Source organism: Neolamprologus multifasciatus, chromosome 23, assembly GCF_963576455.1.
Source record: "Neolamprologus multifasciatus chromosome 23, fNeoMul1.2, whole genome shotgun sequence".
NCBI classification, from domain to species: domain Eukaryota; kingdom Metazoa; phylum Chordata; class Actinopteri; order Cichliformes; family Cichlidae; genus Neolamprologus; species Neolamprologus multifasciatus.
Window position 1 is genome coordinate 11,348,504 of NC_140460.1, and position 21,838 is coordinate 11,370,341.

The 21,838-nt window shown below is 44.1% G+C and overlaps 1 protein-coding gene across 2 annotated transcripts in view; it reads right to left on the reverse strand.

Moving 5' to 3' along the window:
* Window positions 1-1,512: 1,512 nt before the first annotated feature.
* sema6bb (sema domain, transmembrane domain (TM), and cytoplasmic domain, (semaphorin) 6Bb) overlaps window positions 1,513-21,838 on the reverse strand; it is a 144,389-nt gene continuing 124,063 nt past the window's right edge. For both annotated transcript variants that reach the window (XM_085151964.1, XM_085151965.1), the window contains exon 17: window positions 1,513-20,329. In XM_085151964.1, coding sequence (XP_085008090.1) covers window positions 19,422-20,329 — 908 coding nt within the window. In that variant the 3' untranslated portion in view covers window positions 1,513-19,421. The remainder of the gene's footprint in view (window positions 20,330-21,838) is intronic.

The following is a 21,838-nucleotide window of genomic DNA, read 5'->3' on the forward strand; positions in this document are numbered from 1 at the left end:
GTACTCTGCACACGCAGAAGGAACTGCATCCAGTGAAAGTGTGTCCATGATGTGCGATTTCCTTTTTCATCGTTTGTTTAAATGTAAATGCTATGCAAAAAAGCTGAAATAGGTTTATCTGAGAACATTGCAGCTTATGTCTGACATTTCTGCAGTATTACCACAGCCTTAACTCCAGTCTGCAAACCCACAGGCTGCTTATTTAGTCTCTTTAGGACAAATGATATATGAGCCAAGGTTTCTGTTTCTGTCCTCGGGTCATTATTTACAGGCAGATAAATAAAAAAGATTTCAGCAAAATGACATCCTCGTGCTCTTCCATACTGGCCGACACAGGTTAGCTCTTAGTTATCTTTATTAGCATAGATAGAAAACAAAGTAATGTCTTTTAAAATAAGCCCATTAACAGAGAAGAAAACGTTATCTGACTCTGACGCACTCTGCACACGCACCGTAGCGTTTTAGTCTGCGGTGAGGTGTGCAGATGTCTAGCCGCGCAGAGCTTGCTGTTAACATCAGAACAGTTTTAAAAAGCAGGCGAGGGGATGAGGAGAACGGTGCTCCTACAGTTACACAGAACAAAGATGGAAAGTCTTTGACTTCCGAGCATAAAATGTGCACATATTTTACATTTAGGGCTGTATATTCTGCTTTTTAGTTTGATGATGTTTATGTTCAGCTGACACTATGTCTTTCATCTTAGGTATTAAAGCCTGAGCTAAATCAAGGACTCACACTTGATTAGATTCTACCTGCCACTGAACAAATGGTGACAGGGTCAGAGCATGCTCTGTATCACTTCTGTCGGTCTCACTTTCAGTCTAGTTGCAGTCGGTGGACTGCAGTAAGACAAGGCCTAAGAAAAGACGTATCACAACGAATGATCTATAATGGCTTGGAGGAGGATCGCTTTTCAATTAAATCCAGCCCTCATTGTGTTACAGCACATCAGTACTACAGCTAATCACTAGGATTGGGCGGGCCTGACACACTGACACAGATTCATAGCCTCAACACATGCAATTGCAGGCGCAAACTAATGCATGTGATGTATCACTGTGCTGTCATTTGTGCGGGATAGTGGGTTGCTGAAGATAAAGGGATCTCTACAATATGTTGACGCTCACGGTGTACAATTTACAAACCCAGTTCTGACAATCTGGGGTGTTGTGTGAAATGCAATGCTCTGCAAATGTCATAAATCCATATTTCATTCACAGTAGAACATAGAAAACATGTTTAAAATGAGAAAATTGACAATTTTAAGAAAAATATTAGCTCATTTTGAGTTTGATCTGACCTCTGCCTTTGATACTGTTGACCATCACATTTTGCTAGATAGGCTGAGACATTGGATGGGTATATCAGGGTCTGCTTTGGACTGGTTGGAATCCTATCTGTGTGAATGATCTTTTTCTGTGGCTAACTCTAAATACAGGTCCTCTTCTACTTCTCTTGAATATGGTGTGCCACAGGGCTCTGTTTTGGGGCCTTTTTTGTTTTTGCTGTATATACTCCCTCTTCAGCACTTATTGAGCACTTTTAAAGTTATTTCTTATCACTGTTATGCAGATGATATTCAGTTGTATATCTCCTTTAAGCCACAAGATGTTTCCAAACTACTGGTTTTGGTATAGGTGCTTAGATTCCATTAGGGCAGTGGTTCCCAAACCTTTTTTTGCTGGGCCCCCCTTTGTTTTACAAGAAAAATGTTCGCCCCCCCAGCACGCGCACACGCACGCACAAACACATCCTCCAACCACACACACCCGTATTTTGCTCCATTGCGGTTTATTTCACACCTTTCACACCATTTAGTAAACAATTAAGCAAATACAAGTAATCTGCAATAAATTACAGGTAGTAAGGAAATAATCTACTAACTCTTTAATGCTACGTCCGCACCTACATGGGTATTTTTGAAAACGCAGCTGTTTCTATGCGTTTGGACCTTTCGTCCACATGTAAACGGCGTTTCGAATCACCGGAAACTGAGATTTTTAAAATTCCTTTTTTGCGTTTACGTGTGGACGAGGAATACAGAGTTCCTCACGCAACGTCAAAGGTATGTGGCTTTTTTCACGTCACGCTGTGCGCCACGTTATTGTTTACATGAGATGAATAGCAGAATGGCAGATAGTGAGATTAACAGTATTTTGTCTCTATCTTCAGGTTTTACACGCTTACATATACACACGCAGTTACTGTCCCTCTATTTAGAAAGGCAGAGGCCTCACGGTGTAATTATTTTACATGCAGTTGTTTTTTTTTTCTGTGTAATAATGTTCAACATTGCTATCAATACATTTTTCAAAAAATGCCTCTCTGTTCAAAAACATGAACAGCTGTGGGATACTGTTTGTCCGGGATTTGAACCGGGGGAACAAATTGTGGCAGGATCAGCCTGATATTATTTGTATCCCACTGTAACTTTACTGTATAAAGCTAACATCTCCAAAATGTCAGGAGTAGTTAGTCATTACAACAAGTGTTTGTGAACTAAAAATCAAGAATGTGGGACACTGTTTGTCCGTGATTTGAAGAGCCCAGCGCTGCTCCCGACAAAGGGAAAACCAATTCTGCAGGGGAGACCTACCTTGGCACTTGTGCAGGTGAAGCCAAAGGGAAGATATGCTTCACCATATTTTCTAGTCTTTGGCTTAGAATTAAGTTGGTTTGGAAACATATTCAGCGATGCTTCATCTCCTGCTTTGCGTTTGTGTGGGCGCCCCGTGCTAGCAGTGTCCAAGCGTTTTGTTTTTTTCCCCTTTTCATACCGCACCCCCTCCTGCAATGGCTCAGCGCCCCCCCAGGGGGCGGGCCCCACACTTTGTGAAGGTCTGCATTAGGGTATGGATGGCTGATAACTTTCTTCAGCTAAATGAGAAGAAAACTGAAGTCCTTGTTTGTGCTCCCAAAAAATTGGTACCTATGGTTATGGAAAACTTAAGCCCTCTCGCTACATTTGCCAAACCTTCTGTGAGGAACCTTGGTGTAAATTTTGACTCAGCTCTGACTTTGGACACTCATGCTAATTTATTGGTTCGGTCCTGTTTTTACCATTTAAAAAATATTGCTAAACTGAGTCCCTGAGTCTGTATCACGCTCAGAACTAGAAATGGTGAGTCATGCATTTGTCTCATCTTGTTTGGATTATTGTAATTCTTTGTTCACGTGTTTATGTAAAGCCTCTGTGGATCGTCTACGAGTTGTTCAGAACGCTGCCACAAAGCTTCTGACCAAGTCTTCCAAATACTCTCACGTTACACCCCTGCTGATCCAGTTGCACTGGCTCCCCATAAAATTGCAGAATCCACTTCAAGATTTTGACTTTGACATTCAGGGCTCTGCATAAACTAGCACCAACCTATATCAGAGATCTTTTACATCCGTACATCCCCAGCAGGTCCCTGAGGTCATGTGATCAGGGTTTGCTGGTCGTCCAACATACGAGGCTGAAAACAAGAGGCAATAGAGCATTTGTAACTGTGCCCCCCAGACTCTGGAACTCCCTTCCTTTGAGCCTGAGATCGGTGGACTCAGTGGTTTCATTTAAAAAAAAAAAAACAGCTAAAAACTTTTTAAACTTGCTTATGGTTGATTTCTGTTTTTCCGTTTTAACTTTTCTGTGAAGCACTCTGTGATTTTTATCTTGAAAGGTGCTATACAAATATAATTTCATTTATTTATTTGATCGCAGCAGCAGAGCTCAGAAAGGTTGGCCATGTTTACCACAGATGTGTGGCTTCCTATTTTCTTCTACAACAATCGGAAAAATCCATGAGCTCTTGTCTGATAGAGCAGCGGTCCCCAACCTTTTTTGCACCACGGACCGGTTTATGCCTGACAATGTTTTCATGGACCGGCCTTTAAGGTGTCGCGGATAAATACAACAAAATAAAACTAGTACCAGTACCGAAAAAAAGAAAATTTATTCATAACACACGTGAAAAGACCAAGGAAAACAGAGTTAACGATCAAAACGATAACAAAATAACGCTGAAAACCGATAAAAACCCTGAAAACTATACATTTCACACCTGAGCCTCAACTCTTGCAGCCCGGTACCAAACGACTCACGGACCGGTACCGGTCCGAGGCCCGGGGGTTGGGGACCGCTGTGATAGAGGATTCATTGGTTCGTGATCCTCCAGATTTTTTCAGCTGACGAAAGGTCCGGACAGGAGGAAGGCCAGTTCAGCACCCAGACTCTTCTATTATGACTTCACAGCCAGACACCAATAACAGCGGGGAACACAGAGGGAGGAATTACTCCAACACTGTGTATAGTAGAAAAAGACTAAATATGCCAAGAGAATAAGAAACTATTGAACCATTAACCACCCGTTAAACAAAGGTCCACTAACTCAGAAACACTGGGCCAGTGACCCAGGACCATGACAGGTTTTAATAGCCATAACATGAAAACAACTCATTGAGATATGATGACCTTATGATTATAATACAATGTTCAACTGCAAAGACCTGATTCCTCGATAACACACAGAGACAAAAATGAAAAAACAAAACAAACAAACAGCAAGCAAACAATTTATTTATAAAGAACTTTGAGACAACTGCTGGCTGGAAACAAAGTGCTGCACGCCTGGCATGCCAAATGTTAAACACAAAACAATAAAATCAGCACATTAGATTAAATTAAAGCAGACAAACAAACAAAAACACCTCCAGTAGGCACAGGAAATGTGTCAGATCCCAATCAAGCGTCCTGTACCAGACACCACAGGAAGTCTGTAGGTTTTGTGTCCACTTCAGGGCCGTTTGGGCAGCACGAGAGAGACTTACACAATACGGTACGTGCATTTGTTTGGTTTAATTCGAAAAGAAAATGGCACAACACGAACTCGCAGGATTCGCATTTAAAGCCCAGTCACGATCTTTAAATCTCGGCAAGTTCGTCTGCAATATACCGACCCTTGAACCTCGTTTCCAAGGAGATGTCTGGTTGCCTCACCGACCTGCTCAGCTGGATAAAGGCAGAGGTAATCTCGCCATCACACAAAGCAAGTAAACACCTTTCTGTGCAGGAGCGAAGAAAAAACGAGGACAGTTTACAGCAAATAGGGAGCAAGATTGAGGCACAAATGGACGCTGCATTGAAGAAGGGACAAAGGAAGTGGAAATGGGACAAAGGATCAACAGACGTCATTTAACAGCAGTCTGCTTTACTGCCCCAGTAAACTGTGACATCTACACTCTGACCACCCCTTCAGGAGCTTTCTTTCACAAAACAGGAAATGCCAAATTATAATCTGAACGTATTAAGCTATAAAAGTCTGACACTTCCAGTGAAAGGGTTGTTATTAGGGAGCGATGAAAAGCCACGAATTCTTTTTTGACGATGCCAATACATTTTGAACAGATGCGCTTCAGTGTAAACAAACTGTGCTTTTTCACACATGATAAAAACAATCATTTGTTCTCCGCAAAGAATATATCAAGAGTTGTTATAACAGCCGCCTGTTCTTCCTTTTTTTCAACCTGGGCACTCCTGTGTAGTCGTCACATAATACCAGACCGCTGGATAATTGGGCAATTTTGCAGCATGTTCTGAGTATTGTATGTCAAATTGGATTCTCTGAGCCTGTGCTACTGTTACAGACACTTTGATATGCGAAGCCCTCTGTTCTGTTAAAAGCTGTTTTATTATGTAGTCTGCTGTGTATGGAATAATGATCAAACTACTGACAAAAGTGTCTCTCAGACAGTCCACAGCTGTATTTATGGGGGGAAATTGCTTCATTTTCACATCATTATTTCCATTATTATGATGACTTGTCTGTATAAATACTTGTAAGCAGTGTCTGATGGTTTTTTGAGATGCACTGACACGGAAAAAGCCGCTAAACGCCGCAGATCTGTTTTTCCTGCCCCCTGTCAGATTTGACCATCACGCACTGTTCTAGGACAGATGATGTAGACGTTAAGCTTCATCGAGCTAAAACAGTGCTCACAGCAGATGTTTGCACCTGCAGATTAATGAGAAATCGGTTTCCATGGGCAGATGGGAGATTACCACATTTGCAAGTAATCAACACCAGATTTATTAACAGGTGTCATTTTAACCCCTTACCAATAATAATACGTGCAGAGTAGCCCACATGCTGCAGGCTTGAAGGGGTAGGGAAAATGAAAGCTGGTGAGCTGGCTTCTCGCCCCCTCACCTGTGCTACAGCTGACAGCTGCCCCTCCTGGAGCCTGGTTCTCATAGAGGTGTCTTCCTATTAAAAGGGAGTTCTTCCTTCCTACCATCGCACCACTGCAAGTACCTGGGGTTGTCTCGCTAACCTTGTAGTGTGTATTTTATTATTATTTTCCCCTCGAGACGACTGTTGCTGTGAGCTGAGGCTGTTTGACCAAAATTGAACTAATCTGAATCTAACACGTTGGTGCAAGTTGTAAGTTACGGGGTCACGTCATTATTGCAGGTCACAAAGAGGCACGCTCATATGTGGATATTACGTTTATGCTTTGCTACACCTTAAACCTCATTCTCGTCACTAACGTGTTTTATGCCGTGTTAAATTTATTGTGTTATGCTGTAATATAAAGCCATTGCCCCCATAGGAGGATGAATCTTTATTGCTTTCTGTTCAGAGATAATGTTTATATTGTATTCTTGTCAGAGCTTGGGTCTCAGGAGGGTAATGACAATCCGTGGAATAGATGTTCAGACTGCTCCCCACAGTGACAAAGTGATTTTTATGATTTCACCGGCGGCTCAGCGACTAAGCAAAGTCATTCAGACACCTTCCAGGATGTGGAAGTCTGGGATTTAGAAAGTCAGATATTCCAGTCTGGACCATAATGGTAGCTCTGCTGACAGGCTGAAGATGCTGGTATGAAATATAGCCGTGATCAAAGCCATTTTACTCGCTTGTTAAAACACAGCATACAGTTTTAATAGCAGGCATAGTGACGGGTGCACGCTCAGGCTGTCGTGGTATAAACATTGATGATAAGTGTGACATTAATGGTACAGTGTGTAAAATGTCATCAGTAGACTGCAGTCATCTAAAATTTGTTTCTTTTCTCTCTCTCCCTCAACTGCATAATCAAGCTACAGTGGCTGCTATAGTCTGTTTACTTTGTGAAATGAGTCGATGGAGCTCACTTCTGTCCAATGATGGCGATGCTGAGGGGAGCTGTGGAGGATAATCTGAACTTTTCTGTCAGTAAGCGCTGCTGTTAGCCTCTATTAGCTGCTGTTAGTGAAAGCATTAGTTAGCATTAGGTAAACTTTCTCATAATATCATGTAATAATAAGAATTATTTAATATTGTTCAATTTATACAACATCAAATCACAACACCAATATAATATAATATAATATAATATAATATAATATAATATAATATAATATAATATAATATAATATAATATAATATACAATTGAAAAATCTAAATTGACCATAGGTATGAATATGATTGTGAATGGTTGTCTATGTGTTAGCCCTGCGGCAGACTGGCGACCTGTCCAGGGTGTACCCTGCTCCTCGCCCTAAGCTAGGATAGGCTCTGGCCCTGACAAGGATAAGCGTAATGGATGATTGGAATAAAATATAATTAATATAATATTATTAAAATAATAATAAAATCTATAATAGAGAGAAAATCCCAACAATGTGAACTCTTGTACAATTTTCAGGACACTTGAGCCTACCATTAAGGTCAAGTTGGGTGGAAGGTTGGTGGTTTGATCCCAGTCTGCTCCAGTCTGCATGCCAAATATCCTTGGGCAAGATACTAACCCCATGTTGCTCTCAGATGCATCCATCAGAGTGTGAATGAGTGTTAGATAGAAAGTGCTTGTGCGAATAGGTGAATGTGAATGTAGGAGTTGTGTAAAGCTCTTTGAGTGTGCAGATAGAGTAGAAATTAAATTAAATTAAAAGTAACTTATAAGGTGTACTACACATGTGACTGGTATCTAGGTCCATGCATAAAACGGTGGCCATGTTTAAAGATGTAATTGCAAACTAATACTCAGTGTATATTTATGAGCACAGTTTTTCTGTTTTAATAACCTTAAAAAATGACTGGCTGTATCTTTTTTAAAAAAGAAAAGAAAACAGGAAGCACTGCTATCATGTCACTGTTACACATTTATAACCCAGGCCTGCTCATGCCTGAACACTAAAAACTGGACACATTCACCCTTTCATTAGTGGGATCCCAGTGGGAAGCCTCCGGCTGGATGTTTTCCTTGTTACCGTCTTAGGTGCACGCTCACAAGCCTGCACTGCGTCAGTAACAAGGCGGCCAACAACTTGCTTTATCGTCCTTTTTTACTCTTATAGGCGACCATAATGAACATCATATTGTACTTACAGTAACAAGACTTCAAACTAATGATTGAGGGAGCCATAAACTGCTTTCTCCAACCAGACGAGGAGCCTCGTGCGATAGAAAGCACCTGAACACCTGAAAGCCCCTGACTACAACATTACACGTTTTCCCAGAGAGCACTCAGCATTCTACTAATTAGCTTAGCCTGCTGAAGAAAATTTGATAGGTGCCATCCCTTAAAACACCTCAAAGGCTTCACGTTGCGAGGTGAAAGAAAGGACGTATTTGTGAGTGCAGTGGTAAATGGAGTCCCGAGTCCCTGAGTGGGTGAACATAACAAAATTGCCACGAAAACATAATTCTTGCTCCTCAGCTTGTTTCATTCTCATGTTTGTTTTCATTATGAGACTGTTTTCTCCACTCCATACTCGCAAATTCGCTTTATGAGGCTGAATTATTGCATTTTAACCCCGCCCGATGCATAAATTCGACCAAATTTGTGTGCATTCCCATAACCACCGTTACCTTAATTTTCTTTGGCTATCATTTCCTGCTGAAACTTAGTGGTGGTGTGCAGAGGGCAAACGGTCCCCACAGCATCACGCACCACGATGTCCTGAAAGGATAAATGGTTTTATTTACAGCTCACACACTGTATGTACCCCTGCAGTGGTAAAACATTCTTTTTATTCATGCCTTTGCATTTGTGGGGTGAACTGCTGAGACGAAAAATAAATAATCATCAAGATCTCAGTGGTGTTTGTGTTCGCGATGTTCGTTATGTCCTGCCTACACTGTTTGCTCAGGGCGCAGCTGCATACCACGCTGACTTGCCAATTAGGCCTACACATTTCGTTACGCACCCTGCTGATTTTCCAATTACACCTACGCCGACACACACACTGGCGACCGTAATTAGGCCCATATCCTTTCAGCGACTCGCAGATGTGCATATCAGGAACGACCGCAGAGATTATCGCTCATACTGTACAGCTGTCAAACTCCAAGATGAAATCAATTAAATAAAGGTGGAAAGATGCGTGTGATAAAACGATAGCCTCCCGCGACAGCTTAGATTCTTCTGAATTGGTTGTATTTTTATGTTCACGCAGATGAGTGCTCGCGGTAAAGTGAATTAAATATGTGGTTAAATGAGGGTAATTGCAGAGTTTATCTCCCTGCAGGGAACTGAACTGCCCCTCTTCCTCTTCTAAAGAGTTGGTAAAGTTATAATGACACAACAAGACATCCAGAGGCTTCTCATCAAATCCATAAAATGCCCAAAAATCACTCTGTAAAGAAAAAAAAAAATCTTATGAAGCCATGAATAATGATCTGACACTGTGTCTCTAACCTGTAAGAGCTAATCAAGTTCCCAGTATATTTGCCCCGAGAGGCCACAATACTAATTCTAAATTCTTCAGTGCAAAAGCCTCCCATCACTCTCATTTCTTTATATTTTGCTAGGAAAATGGGGAAAAGGTGCAGCTTTTTATTGAAACATGCCGACATGGAAATATAGCATATAACACAAAAACAGCCTGAAAGTTCGGTGTGAACAGCCCAGTGTGAACTCTGAGCAGCTCTCTGTCATCTCTGTGAGGATCTTCAGGAATAGTTCTCCAGCTTCCTAAAGAACATTCAAAGCTCTTGTTTGGATGTTTCTGCCTCAGGATGTTCCCACACTGCTTCAGTAATACTGAGGTCTGGGCTCTGGGGAGGCCCATCCATGACTGATAGTGTATGGATGGGCTTTCACTGCACTGTGTTTGGGATCATTGTCATGCTGAAAAATGAAACTGCTGCCAATCAGATGCAACCATGATGGAGCCTTTTACTCACCTATCTGCACTGAATCATACATACTATTAATCTCTGGCTCTCTTCAACACCATGTCTTTGCCTTGTCTTCCTTCTCTCACCCCATCCGGTCGCGGCGGATTGTCGCCCATCCCTGAGCCTGGTTCTGCCGGAGGTTTCTTCCTGTTAAAAGGGAGTTTTTCCTTCCCACAGTCGCCAAAGTGCTTCCTCATAGGGGTCGTATCATTGTTGGGTTTTTCTTTGTATGTGTTATTGTAGGGTCTACCTTACAATATAAAGCACCTTGAGGAGACTGATATTGTGATCTGACCCTGTATAAATAAATGAACAGTAGATGATCAGCTGAAGGTCCTGTGTCAGGCTGGACTTTTCACTGTTCTTTAAGGACATGACTTTCAGATACTGTTTATCTTATGTCTGCTACTTTTCCTTTGTCTTCTGTTTGTCCAGTTTCCTGAAAAGTTTTTAAGGACACATCAGTTGACATGCTAAGTTTTCAACTATTAGCTGTTTGGGAATCATCTTGTTGGGACAAATACTATTTTCTGTGTGTCAAACTGTGCAATCTGTGGCATTATTCATAGTTTTAACCGTGAGAAGAAAGCATATGTTTTGTGACAGGCTGCCAAACTTAAAATTGTTCCTTTGGTAAGTTTTCTGTTATATATAGAATCACACTGATTCATCTCTCTAATAGGTGCATTGTTTTATGCTTGAATAATTCATAGATCAGCGTTGAGTGGCTTAACAAACAAAGAGCAGAAAAAGATTCGGGCACAAGACTGGACTGAAAATGTGTCACAAAGCAGCCAACATCCCCACAAAAACTCTGTAAGACCTTCAGGAAACTGGAGAACCACTTTTAAAGATTACAAGAGATAATAATAGGTGATTCAAGACATCCTAATATGCTGAAACACAAGTTCCTTCCAGTGTAACATCTTTTATCTGTGAAGCCACACAGTTCTTCGCAGAAACCGAGCACGACCCATCCTTTCCAATCAAAACAGTAATGAGTCACAAACTCTCTCCTTCCTGTTTGAGCTTCCACGGATGGCCACCTGGGGGCTCTCTGCTCCCACTCAAACTCCCAAATTAGACTTTATGGCTCTGGCTGTCTACTCATCTACCTTCACTTCCTTTTGATTGTTCATTTTATTCCCTTATGGTTTTAATTTCATTATGTGCCTTGTATTGCTGTGCTTTTCTCATTTCATCACATAATTCCAAGCAATTACATTCTAGGCACTGAGATTAAAATATTTAAAACATTTCACGATAAAATGTGAAAAACAACACGCGGTGCCAGTTAGTTATTAAAGCTGGAGGACTCAAATGGACGTAAAGGGAATAATTCAATTTACTCTTTGGGATCAGGGTTTTGGTGTTTTTTGTTTTTTTTTCCAGCAGCTTACACCGCCCTCCGATGGTCAGAATTGTTATTGCAATTGGCAATTTTTCTTCCGTTTGAGGGAAAAACTGTTCTTCTCTAACAATGCAGCACACTCTCTGTGTACTGCATATGGCACAGTAGTGGACTCATTAGAGTCAGCAGGGCTGGTGTTGAGTCATAGCCAGCAGCCGTGCACAAAAACATTGCTCTGATTTAACAATTATTAGAGATTTTAACAGCAATTAAGAGTTTCATGAGGTATGAATGTTTTTGCGTGGGAAATATCATCAGAGGCATAAGCAGAGTTCCAGACAATTGAATGAGAGCACAGTTGGGTTATCTCATTAGCCACATCTGCACAGCAAGGGTCTGCACGAAATGTAAATGTATTCAGCTGTCGACCTGCTCGCTCATCTGCCCCGAATCGTTCTATCGCTCATTTTCCGTTCGTTGCCTGGCCAGAACAGTGTGAACATTTCAGTTAGTGAGCTCATTTCTTGTGCCTGTGCATCAGTGTCTCCACTCACCAGGAAAAAGCACCTTGATTTCTTTGCCCGCACACACACAGCATATTATTGCACTTGATTTTCATGCAGTGCACATCAAGCCCAAAGTGTGTGTAAAAGTGTGAATATTTTTCATTTTCAGTGGTGTCAGAGAAAATGTGAGTATTTGGAAAACAAAGATGCTGAGAGGAATGAGAGCTGGCACAGTGTGGAGCTCAGCTGTAGAAGGCAGTCAAATCAAGAAGAGTACCCACTGGCACTGTTTCAGCCTCTTCATTAATCAGATTCAACATAATGAGTGTGTGTGTGTGTGTGTATAGATAGATAGGCCATGCACACATGCTCGTGTGTTTTCATAGATCTGATAGAGCACGGAGCGGCTGCAAACACGCTGTAAATTATCCCAAAGCTGGCGAATGCAGTCGGTTTTGATCCGCAGAGGACGGCGGACAAGGATGCCACAAATGTGGGATTGCACACACAGTGTGAGACACCGGCACATTCCATCATTTGAGTACTGCAGCACTGGAGGGCTTCACTCCCATAAACCATCAGCGAATGAGAGTCCCTGACAGGTCCTCGCTGCCCTGCACCACTCAACAGATGTGAAATGGCCTGATAGGCTCCCCAGAGAGATGGAGAACTAGATGGGGAGGAAGGAGGGAGGTAGAAGAGTGGAGGCATAGCCCAGTGAGGAGCAAGGGGAGGGAAGGAGGCGAGGTGGAAGGTAAACTCTGTCTACACCGAGCAATATGAAGTGACAGGTAAATGACGTGGATTTCATGGATTTACACCCTTTTATGATTGCTTTACTGAATATAAAGATGCTGTTTGGCCTCTGGGTTTTGGCATTTAATGAAACAATAACAGTGAATGTAATGGAGCAGTAGCACCCTCTAACAAAGAGTGATGACACTACAACGACTGCTCACTGCAGCTTTGGGCTGTTGTGCAGTAGAGAAAAAACAATGGATCTCAATCTGTGTCAGCTTCGATTTTCAGGCTTTCGTTTTTCCTTCTCAAGACACGAGGAAATTCTCTCAACCAGTGAATGACTTATTTATAATTTATCATCGTTTTTCAAAGCTCGTGTTTCCATTTCATTTGTCACGTCGCGTGACAACACAGTCAGATCTTCAGCGTTACCGAACAGCATCTTTACAGCGAGTGAATCGGTTATCCTCTGACTGTGTTTCTTCGTGAGGTCCTGTGCTGACTGGCAGCTCGTCCACAGCCTGTTCTGCCTCTCAGCCTGTGACAGCTGGGACAGGCTGCAGCCCCCCTGCTATCCTGAAATAAGTGGAAGGAAATGGATGGATGGATATATTACTATCATTTGAGTCGCAGCAAATCATCTGATTAAAAACAAAATAAATGTCCCCATTAAACATGTAAAATTAGGCTGAATTAGTAAGCTGAAAGGGATGAAACTAAAGTACTGATGGCTCTAAAGCGCAAACTGGAATAATATGACCTTGCCCAGGTTTTAGCTGAAGGGGTTGGATAACTGCCCAAATAAAGTGCTGGATGGAGTTATTACTTCACCACGAATAAATGAACTGTGTGCCTGATCTGTTCCTAACTGTCTGCTTATAAAAGCAACCAGTCCGCTTTCAGCGAGATCGTGATAACACTTCAAAAGGAGGAATCTGGGTATTAAATATTTGATCAAGAAAAACACACAGTTTGCAGATATGTTTGGGGAACAGGAGAGCACATTTATCATAAGAAATAAAGAAATTGTGCTGTGAGACACACGAGACAAGAACGAGGCTTCCTTTCTGTCCCAAAAGTCCAGCAGCCGCACGCCTCAGCTCACACGTTTAAGGACTGTAGTTAAAAGATGTAGTTTTTTTAGAATTCAAACATTTTCTCCGTCAAATCCAAAATGAGCTGCTGTTTTTCTCTTTTTTCCTCAGATAAAACAGCCACCCATGAAGGAAAACGCAGTTTTCACTGCCTTCCATGGTCATCACTGATGCAATGACATCACAATGTCACTAAGTATGTCACTGTACCGCTGTTAAAGTTTGTGCTGACAGTGTGTGCGATTAAAAAACAATATTAGCTCAGAAATGTGACTCCAGCTGTGGAATCTAATTAAATGCATCCGCTCTGGCTCTGTTTTACCCTCGACTACTTCTCTACTTTCACTCCATTATTGTGACAGCTGCTATCAGCTCGCTTTGTTTCATATACACAACACACTGCATCGTATACACGCTCTTATATCGGGGTATCAGGCTTTTGTTTTTATGCAAGCAAATATGATCAGCGATGGAGCGAAAATAATTAGAACGCCGTAATCAATGATCACAACTCGATGTGAAGTCCATGTCTGAGTGGTTTATTAGAATAAGAAAGTTGACACAGAGTAAAGTCTCCATGCGGAGTGACAGGCAGAGCTCGGGACAATGTGGCGACATGGCGAACAACTGCTGGAGCATGTCAGTGTGGTCGTATGAGTGTGGCCTTTGTGTTTGTGTGTCCTGCGCAGTTGTCGTAGGGTGCATGCACGTGTTGCTTTTGGCGTGACGACGGACAGATTTCTTCGCAGACACAAGCGCACACACACTTGCATGTACTGTACAAATTCACACGTCGCTACTTCTGTACACACACGGAGGCTTTGTCGTCATGCAGCTACTGCACTTAAATTACATGTAAGCATCAAGGTTATGTACACGTAGCAGGGACATGTGTTGTCATCCGATGACAGCCCGCCCCCGAGGCCTCGGGCCGGGCCTCCGGTGGGAGCTGCAGGACTCATTCGCTTTGGAGGAGAACGGCCTCCTCCCAAAGCTCGGTCTTTGTGGTTAATTCGCTCTGCCTCCTCTTCTTCTTCCGATTCACATTCACATTCAGATCCAAACAGGACGCAACACCTGGGTGCTGCTCACAGTACTGCTCGTCATGATAGTCATCGGGTTCATTGTCATCATCAAATCGGGCACATCAGAGAATTGAAATCATATACAGTAATATTCCATAGAAATCTTAAAACCAAGTATCTACCACAGAAACAAACAATAGAAAAAAGCAAACATGACAAAAATGGTCAGCGCTGACTAAATACATCTACAACTTTACAAAAATGCAAACGTTGATTTTGTTTTTGCCGTTTGTGCTTTTTCTTCTCGCGTGTTGGCCGAGGAGGTGCAGTCTCGTTTCACCACATCCCCGTGCATCGCTGGATTTCAAGCGAGTTAGCCTCCTTCCTGGACCTTTTCTGGGGCATAAAGCACGGACAGCGCACTGGAGCACCGTGGGGCAAAATGGCAGTTACTGGCTGGGGGGCATCACGTGACTGGGCCACACGGCACAAACAACCCCAACACACAAAGGTATGGTCTCTTCAGCGAGTGCGCGCATCTTAATAAATAAAATCACAGACTGGCTGGGTCACAAAGACAGAGATGGAAATTTTATGTGTGTGTTGATTCGTGCAGAGCAGAGATAAAGAGGAAGAATGTGTGTGTGTTTGCAGGACTGGAGGCAGTGTACGCTACGTTTAAATAAAACAAAGCAAAAGCCCTTATAGGAAAAAGAAAGCAATTTGCCACATGAGCGCTTACGGAAATGTCTAAAAACTGTTACGCATCAAGGATTTAATGTGAAATAAAGTGGAGGGTACTTTGATTTTTGTTTCTGTTACTGAATCATTAAATTAACCAGCTAACCTTTAATGGTGACAAGTGCAATGAGAGCTGGGCTGGCAGAGTCTGCTAACAATCAAAGGGTTTAAAGAAAAGGAGAAGAAGTGCAGCTGCCCGGTGAGGAGGAACAGGAATGACATGAAGTATGCAAAGAAAGGGGAGGATGATGGCTTTAATAAACAGAGCTCTCATGAGGTCCACGTGAATTTTTTAGCTCCGGTGTAATGTTGAACTAAGGTAATCAAATTATGCAGTCAGTAAAGTAACATGTACACCAGTCAGAGTCCGCCTGCAGCAGGCCCGAGCCAGCTCCCGATCCTAATTCAATTGTGCCCCAAATTTGGTTAAAGGTCCTTTTTGTGCATTTGCACGCAAGTGTGTGTGTGTGATCTGCTGGTGGTTAGCGGAGCTGGTTGAACAGCGCCTCCCTCTCAGGGCTGATGTGTCTGCAGTAATCTTCTCAGGGGCTCATCAGGCCATTAGAGGGCCGGGAATGTACTTTGCCTAATCAAGCATGTTTAGCGAAAAAACCGGAGGAGATGCGGAGCGAGGAGACGCCTCGCTGGGCACGCCGAGCGAGACAGAGAGGCCTCGTGGGCACACACACGCAGACCCGGTGGTGGGAGAGAGACGAGCGGCGTCCTGGCTGGTGGAGAGCTTCCTATCCTCAATACTAATGACCTGTTTCAGGGTGGAATGTGTAAAGAATACACTGCTTTAATGTGGTGGCGAGGGCGGTAATGCAGTAACATCACGTTTGCCTGCTTGACCTCCTCCTCTGTCCTTGTCTTCGTAAATCTCTTTCACTGGCCTGTCTCATATATTACGTCAAGCCGGGCTGTATATTTGTTAGGGCTGGGTATTAAACCTCAACAGAAATGTGTCTGCGGAGCTGAACACTGTCAGGTGGTATCGAGTGTCGGGTCAGATTTATGCTTCTGTTTACGCTTCTTGGATCACACGGTTCTTGTTCAAAATATGCCTGCATGTGTTTCGATGTGCTCGAACTAAGTTTATTACTGATTTTGTAAAAGAAAAAAGGTAAAAAAAAAAAATGCAAGAAGCTGCAGCAGAAACTGACGATGTCCGGCCAGACGTGAGAATGGAGCTGACTTCAGGTGAGAGGCTGGGCTCACGCACACAGGCAGACAAACAGTCACAGACACACTAGAAATACCAGTCAAACTAAAACATATGCATTTGAGAAAAAGCCAGAGAACCTGGAGTAAGGCACAGTCAGAACATGCAAACGCCACACAGGAAGGTCCGAGGTTCTGCAGGTCCAAACCTAGACTCTGGACGCTGGACGACCCCTGCAGTGAGATCGATCGATCGAAGGTTTTGAGACAGTAAACAAACTGAAAAACTTTGGAAATGGTGCCATAAATCCTCAGAGAGCTGAAAGGTGTGGGTACAAAGAAAAAGCTTTTCTGTGAAATGAAAAGCACTTTTTGGATCTGTCTTGTAGGAAGATCTGCTTGTTCTTCCTGTGCCTGTGTGGGTTTCTCTCCAGGTGCTGCAGCTTCTTCCACAGTTCAAAGACATGCGTGTTGATTAATAGTTTTATTGGACTGCTGCATTAAGGTATGAAACTGTCACCAGAGGTGTTGGACTGGTCTCTGTAAGCTACAAACCTCCAGGGCACAACGACAGTAAATCAGAGAGTACTGCCCCAGTGACGAGCTGTTGTAACCCTGGAGGTACTATAAGGTAGCTTAAAGTTTCTGGGCGGGCATGCGTCCCGCTTTGATGGAAAAACCACTGATCTGAATAGAAAAAAAGGTCTTTTTGTATCAGGACCGAAAGATGTGTGTCTTGTGTATGTTGATAGCATCTATAATTTAAAGCGGAAAACCCAGCTCGTCCATTTTAACTCGCTTCTTTGTGCGCGGTATAATGGTTTAAACGTATTCTATAGCATACAGCGCTCCCACGCAGGGCTCTGACATTGTTAACATGCATTTGTGAGTGTTAGACGGCCATTAATGGTTCAACAGAGAAAAGAAAAGCAGGGCGAGAACGAGAGTAATGTTGATCAAAGCTGTTTTGTTGCACTCAATATGAGTAACGCATTCATGTATACAAGCCCTAAGAGACTCACACACTCATAAAAACACCACCTTTACGAACGTATGACCCAGATGGAGCTATCTACGTTTGAATCGAGGACAGATGAGAGCTGATGAAAATAGGAAACATCAAAAGATCAGACAACGCAGTGAAAGAGTAACTCCACACCCCAATATACCGATGCCCGTCTGTTTTCTTTATCCTGCTATTGTTGGGAAACACACTGAGAGCAAGAAAGGGACAGAGCCACAAGGGATGACCATTGTGAACAGCGAGCAGTGCCCCTACTCTGGCCTCAGCCCCAGCTTCAGCCCCTCAGCTCCTCCCTGTCCCGGCAAACAAGTGAATCGCTAGTGTGCGTGAGCCGCGAGAGATGCCCGGGCCCAGTCGCTGCGTCTCTCGTGACGGATGGAGCTGCTGTCCTCCTCATTGATATTCCGCCGGACTGTGGCGGTGGGCTAGGTCCTTGACTCTTAACGGTTATTTGTTGCCGCAGTCTCCTCCCGCCTCTGGGGCACAAAGAGTCTCAGTGTCGGACAGAAGAGGCTGAATGGAGCTCCCAAGCGGCCGGGCAGACAGTCAGAGCTCACATTCCCTCCTTCAAATGAACTGCGGAGCCCGGGGAGGCCTCGGGTCAGGTCAGACAGACCCAGGCATACTGAGAGGCAGCAAGGGAGGGGGGTGGAGTGGAGATACTGTTCCTTTTTCCCAGAGCCTTTCCGACGTCTCGAAGCTTCGGTTTTCCTTGCTGAGAAAATGCTGATATAAAAATATCAAATTAAATTGGCTTTATCTTTATCCTTATATATATCTTGCTCATTATTGCTCTTTTTTTTTTTTTAACTTTCACAGAGCGAGTCCGACATCCTCACTAGCCACCGATCAACCAACCATCCAAACCTCCGATTGGTGAACACAAAGAGCCTCAAGTAGACACTTGATAAAATCCGTCTGTCTCTCTGTGATTGGTTATAAAAAGAAAACAATGTTATTACCATCGTCATTATACAGGTGTACTTCACAGTTAAGACAGGACGCTGGCTGGGGTTGTCGTGGCCACACGTATTCGCACATACACACAGCGTGATTGGCTGAGAGTCGCGGCCCTTTGACGGCGACGTCAGTTCGAGTCCAAAGAAAAGCACATGGTTGTCTGCTGGACGCCACCGGCATCAACAAACCAAAGCAGAAACGTGATTTCACACTTAAAGAAGATCCATGGTGTTAAAACAGTGAACAGAATGGTGGAGGGAGACCTTTCACATTTGGTGCTGCAAGCCAAATTGTCATTTTATTTGTTTGTTTTTTTTAATCTCCACACTGTCCTTCTATGAAGAGCCTTCGTTCTCCGCACCCCTCTTTTTTAGCTCGCCGGTCGTCCCGTGGAGTCAAAGTCACGCTCTGCGGTTGGATCCACCGACAGAGCCGAGGCGCGCACCTCGGATTACGAACGGAGGAACGGAGATGTACAGAGAGTTGTCTCCTCTTTGTCAGCTCTCTCTCTTTGTCCCTCTCTTTAGTCAGCTGAGTGATGTCTGAACATTGAATGACAGTGAGAGAGGACAGACAGGGTAAGGTTGGACCGGGACAGTGAATCTGAGGGTTGTTTGATTCCAGTTTGCTGTTGGAGGGAAGGGGTTGGCGTCAGGGCTTGTCTGCGTCGCCTCACTGGCCACTGGGGTTGCGCTCGCCCACGCTCTTTCCAAGAAGATGGCTGAAGTCAGCCAGTTCTCCCAGCCCGCGGGGCCCGTGCATGTCTGGCCTGATGAGGCCCTGGCGCTGAGGGTGATAGGGTGCGCCATTGTTGCTGTTATAGTTGAGCGCCTCATGACTCCAGCGAGGCTCCCCGTAGTCCATGTGGGGAGTGGGAGCGGACACCACCCTCCGTCGGTCGGGGGAGTCCTGTGGCGTGGCAGGGTAGATGTATTCTCCTGCTGAGTTCCTTAGCGCACCGGTGGGGCGATTGCTACCATGCTCCCCTCTCTGCGTGGCGAGGATCAGGTAGCGATGGCGTTCTGTGTGTGGAGGCAGCACCACCTCTCCTGGGTCATCTATCCGGACCATACCGCCGCCGCCTCCACCACCGTGCAGGAACTTGGAGCTCAGGTAGATGACGGAGTTGTTAGGGCAGGGAGTCCCAACGGCAGTGAGGAAGGTCTGACTCTGGTCCCACTCGGTGTCCGGGAGACGTACGCCCCGTTTCTGCTGCAGGGGGGTCTGCTCGGGCGTGGGCAGCAAGCCGGGGTCCATCTCGCCTTTAGGCCAGCCATTGGGCGTGACGAAGGGGTTGTCCGCCTGCGAACAGCGCCGCTCCCCGCCGCTGGTTCTCGTCACGCTCATCACCGACCCGCTGCGGCCCTGTCCCAGCATGCTTTGCTCTTTGTCACCTTTGCGCCGGGCGCTGCCGGCTCCGGAGCCGCGAGAGTGGCGGTGCCGGTGACTCATGATCCAGCAGACGGTGAGACCAGAAAGGACGGCTCCTGTTGCAAAAGCTGAAACAGCAGACACCACTAAGAGGTTTACGGACACGAGGCCATCGGGCTCCTCCATGAAACTCTCTTGGAGCAGAATTCCTAACAGAGAGAGAAAGAAAAAAACTTCAGTCAACTGGTGAAAACACGCAAAAAGCATCAGCATTTCCTGCACAAAGTGTGTGGGAGTTTGCAAACGGCCAGACAGAGTGACCTATTTTCCATCTCCTCTCTGTGGGTGGTAATTGTCATATGCTTTCCAGCCAAGGTAGCTGTGGCTAATTGCCTTCATTATGTAAAGTGGATGGTGATTTTAACAGCTCTAATAACTGTCTTCCTGATTGAGAATAGCTCTCAAAGCTAACATGTTTCACAACATTAGCTTTACAGAGAGAGATGCCAAGTCTGTCGTTAATGGCGAGTAATAACTTCAAGCTTCCATACCATGAAAATCGCTTATACAGTCCAGGTGCCGTTGACGTTACATGTGTGCTGTAGCTAGTCTGACTTTAAACTATTTTGAAACAGAAACACCCTGTAAGTGTTAGCCCAACGTATGCATACATTCGTTTTCTCTGTTGCATCAATACAGCAAGATGATTTCTTGCGCGAGTGAATGCAAGGCATCATGTTTATAGATAAAGAACAGCTCATCTGCGAAACACAACTTTCTGTATCTTGGTTTTTTTTTTTTTTTAGTGAGTACAAGAGATGAAGTCCCTCAGACAGAACTGTTTATGAATTATTGAAGATATGAAAACAGCAAGACTACAGCCTGGGCTGCCATGGATCAATTAGAAAAATGCCAGAAAAGGAGTCATTCTTTGCTGCGTAAGCTCTTGAGACCAGCACCAACTGAATACAATGAGAGCGTGTGCGTGCCAAGGGAAGCAGATGAAGGCAAAAAAGAGGGTGTTAGAAGAGAGAGAGTCATGGCCTAAAGCATACTTGAACATTTGGGGCCTTAGACAAACACTCGTAATAGTTGTTAAATTACAGCTCCAGTAGTAGCAGAGGGAGGAATGTCTCCACAAGGACAGCAAAATAAATCCTTTCTAAGAGAAAATAAATGGATATCATTAATAGACAGTGGGAGCCACTTACTCACAAGTTGTTGAGCACAAAGCGGGGCAGAGAACGGGAGGAATAATGAACACGAAGGAAACGGGACTGTTGTGTTTTTAAACAAACATACTTTTATTAACAGAGATATTAATTTTTAATGGTGCAGTTGTGGTTCAAACACTCCAGCACGAGCCTGGTGCTTAATTAAAGTGGCCCGTGGCTTTGTCTCGTTTGGTGTTATGCTACACATTGGCATTAAAGCAGGGGAATGGGAGCTAAGACGCTGTGAGAGGCGGCCGAACGGCCACGCCGCTCTCAGCTGGATTAAAGGGGGTAAAAACTTTGACTCTTTACTCGCCTAAAAATGATTCTGAACTTTTTGTCCAACCAAACGCAGCACCAAGAAATCCTGCGTGGAGACATCTGGCCATCTGTGGACTGGACACTGGACACACAAACTGTTTAACTCAACACCGACAGCAGCAACTCACAAATTTAGCTGATCTTTGGGTCTTTCGCTCAGGACAACCTGACACTGGTTTTTAT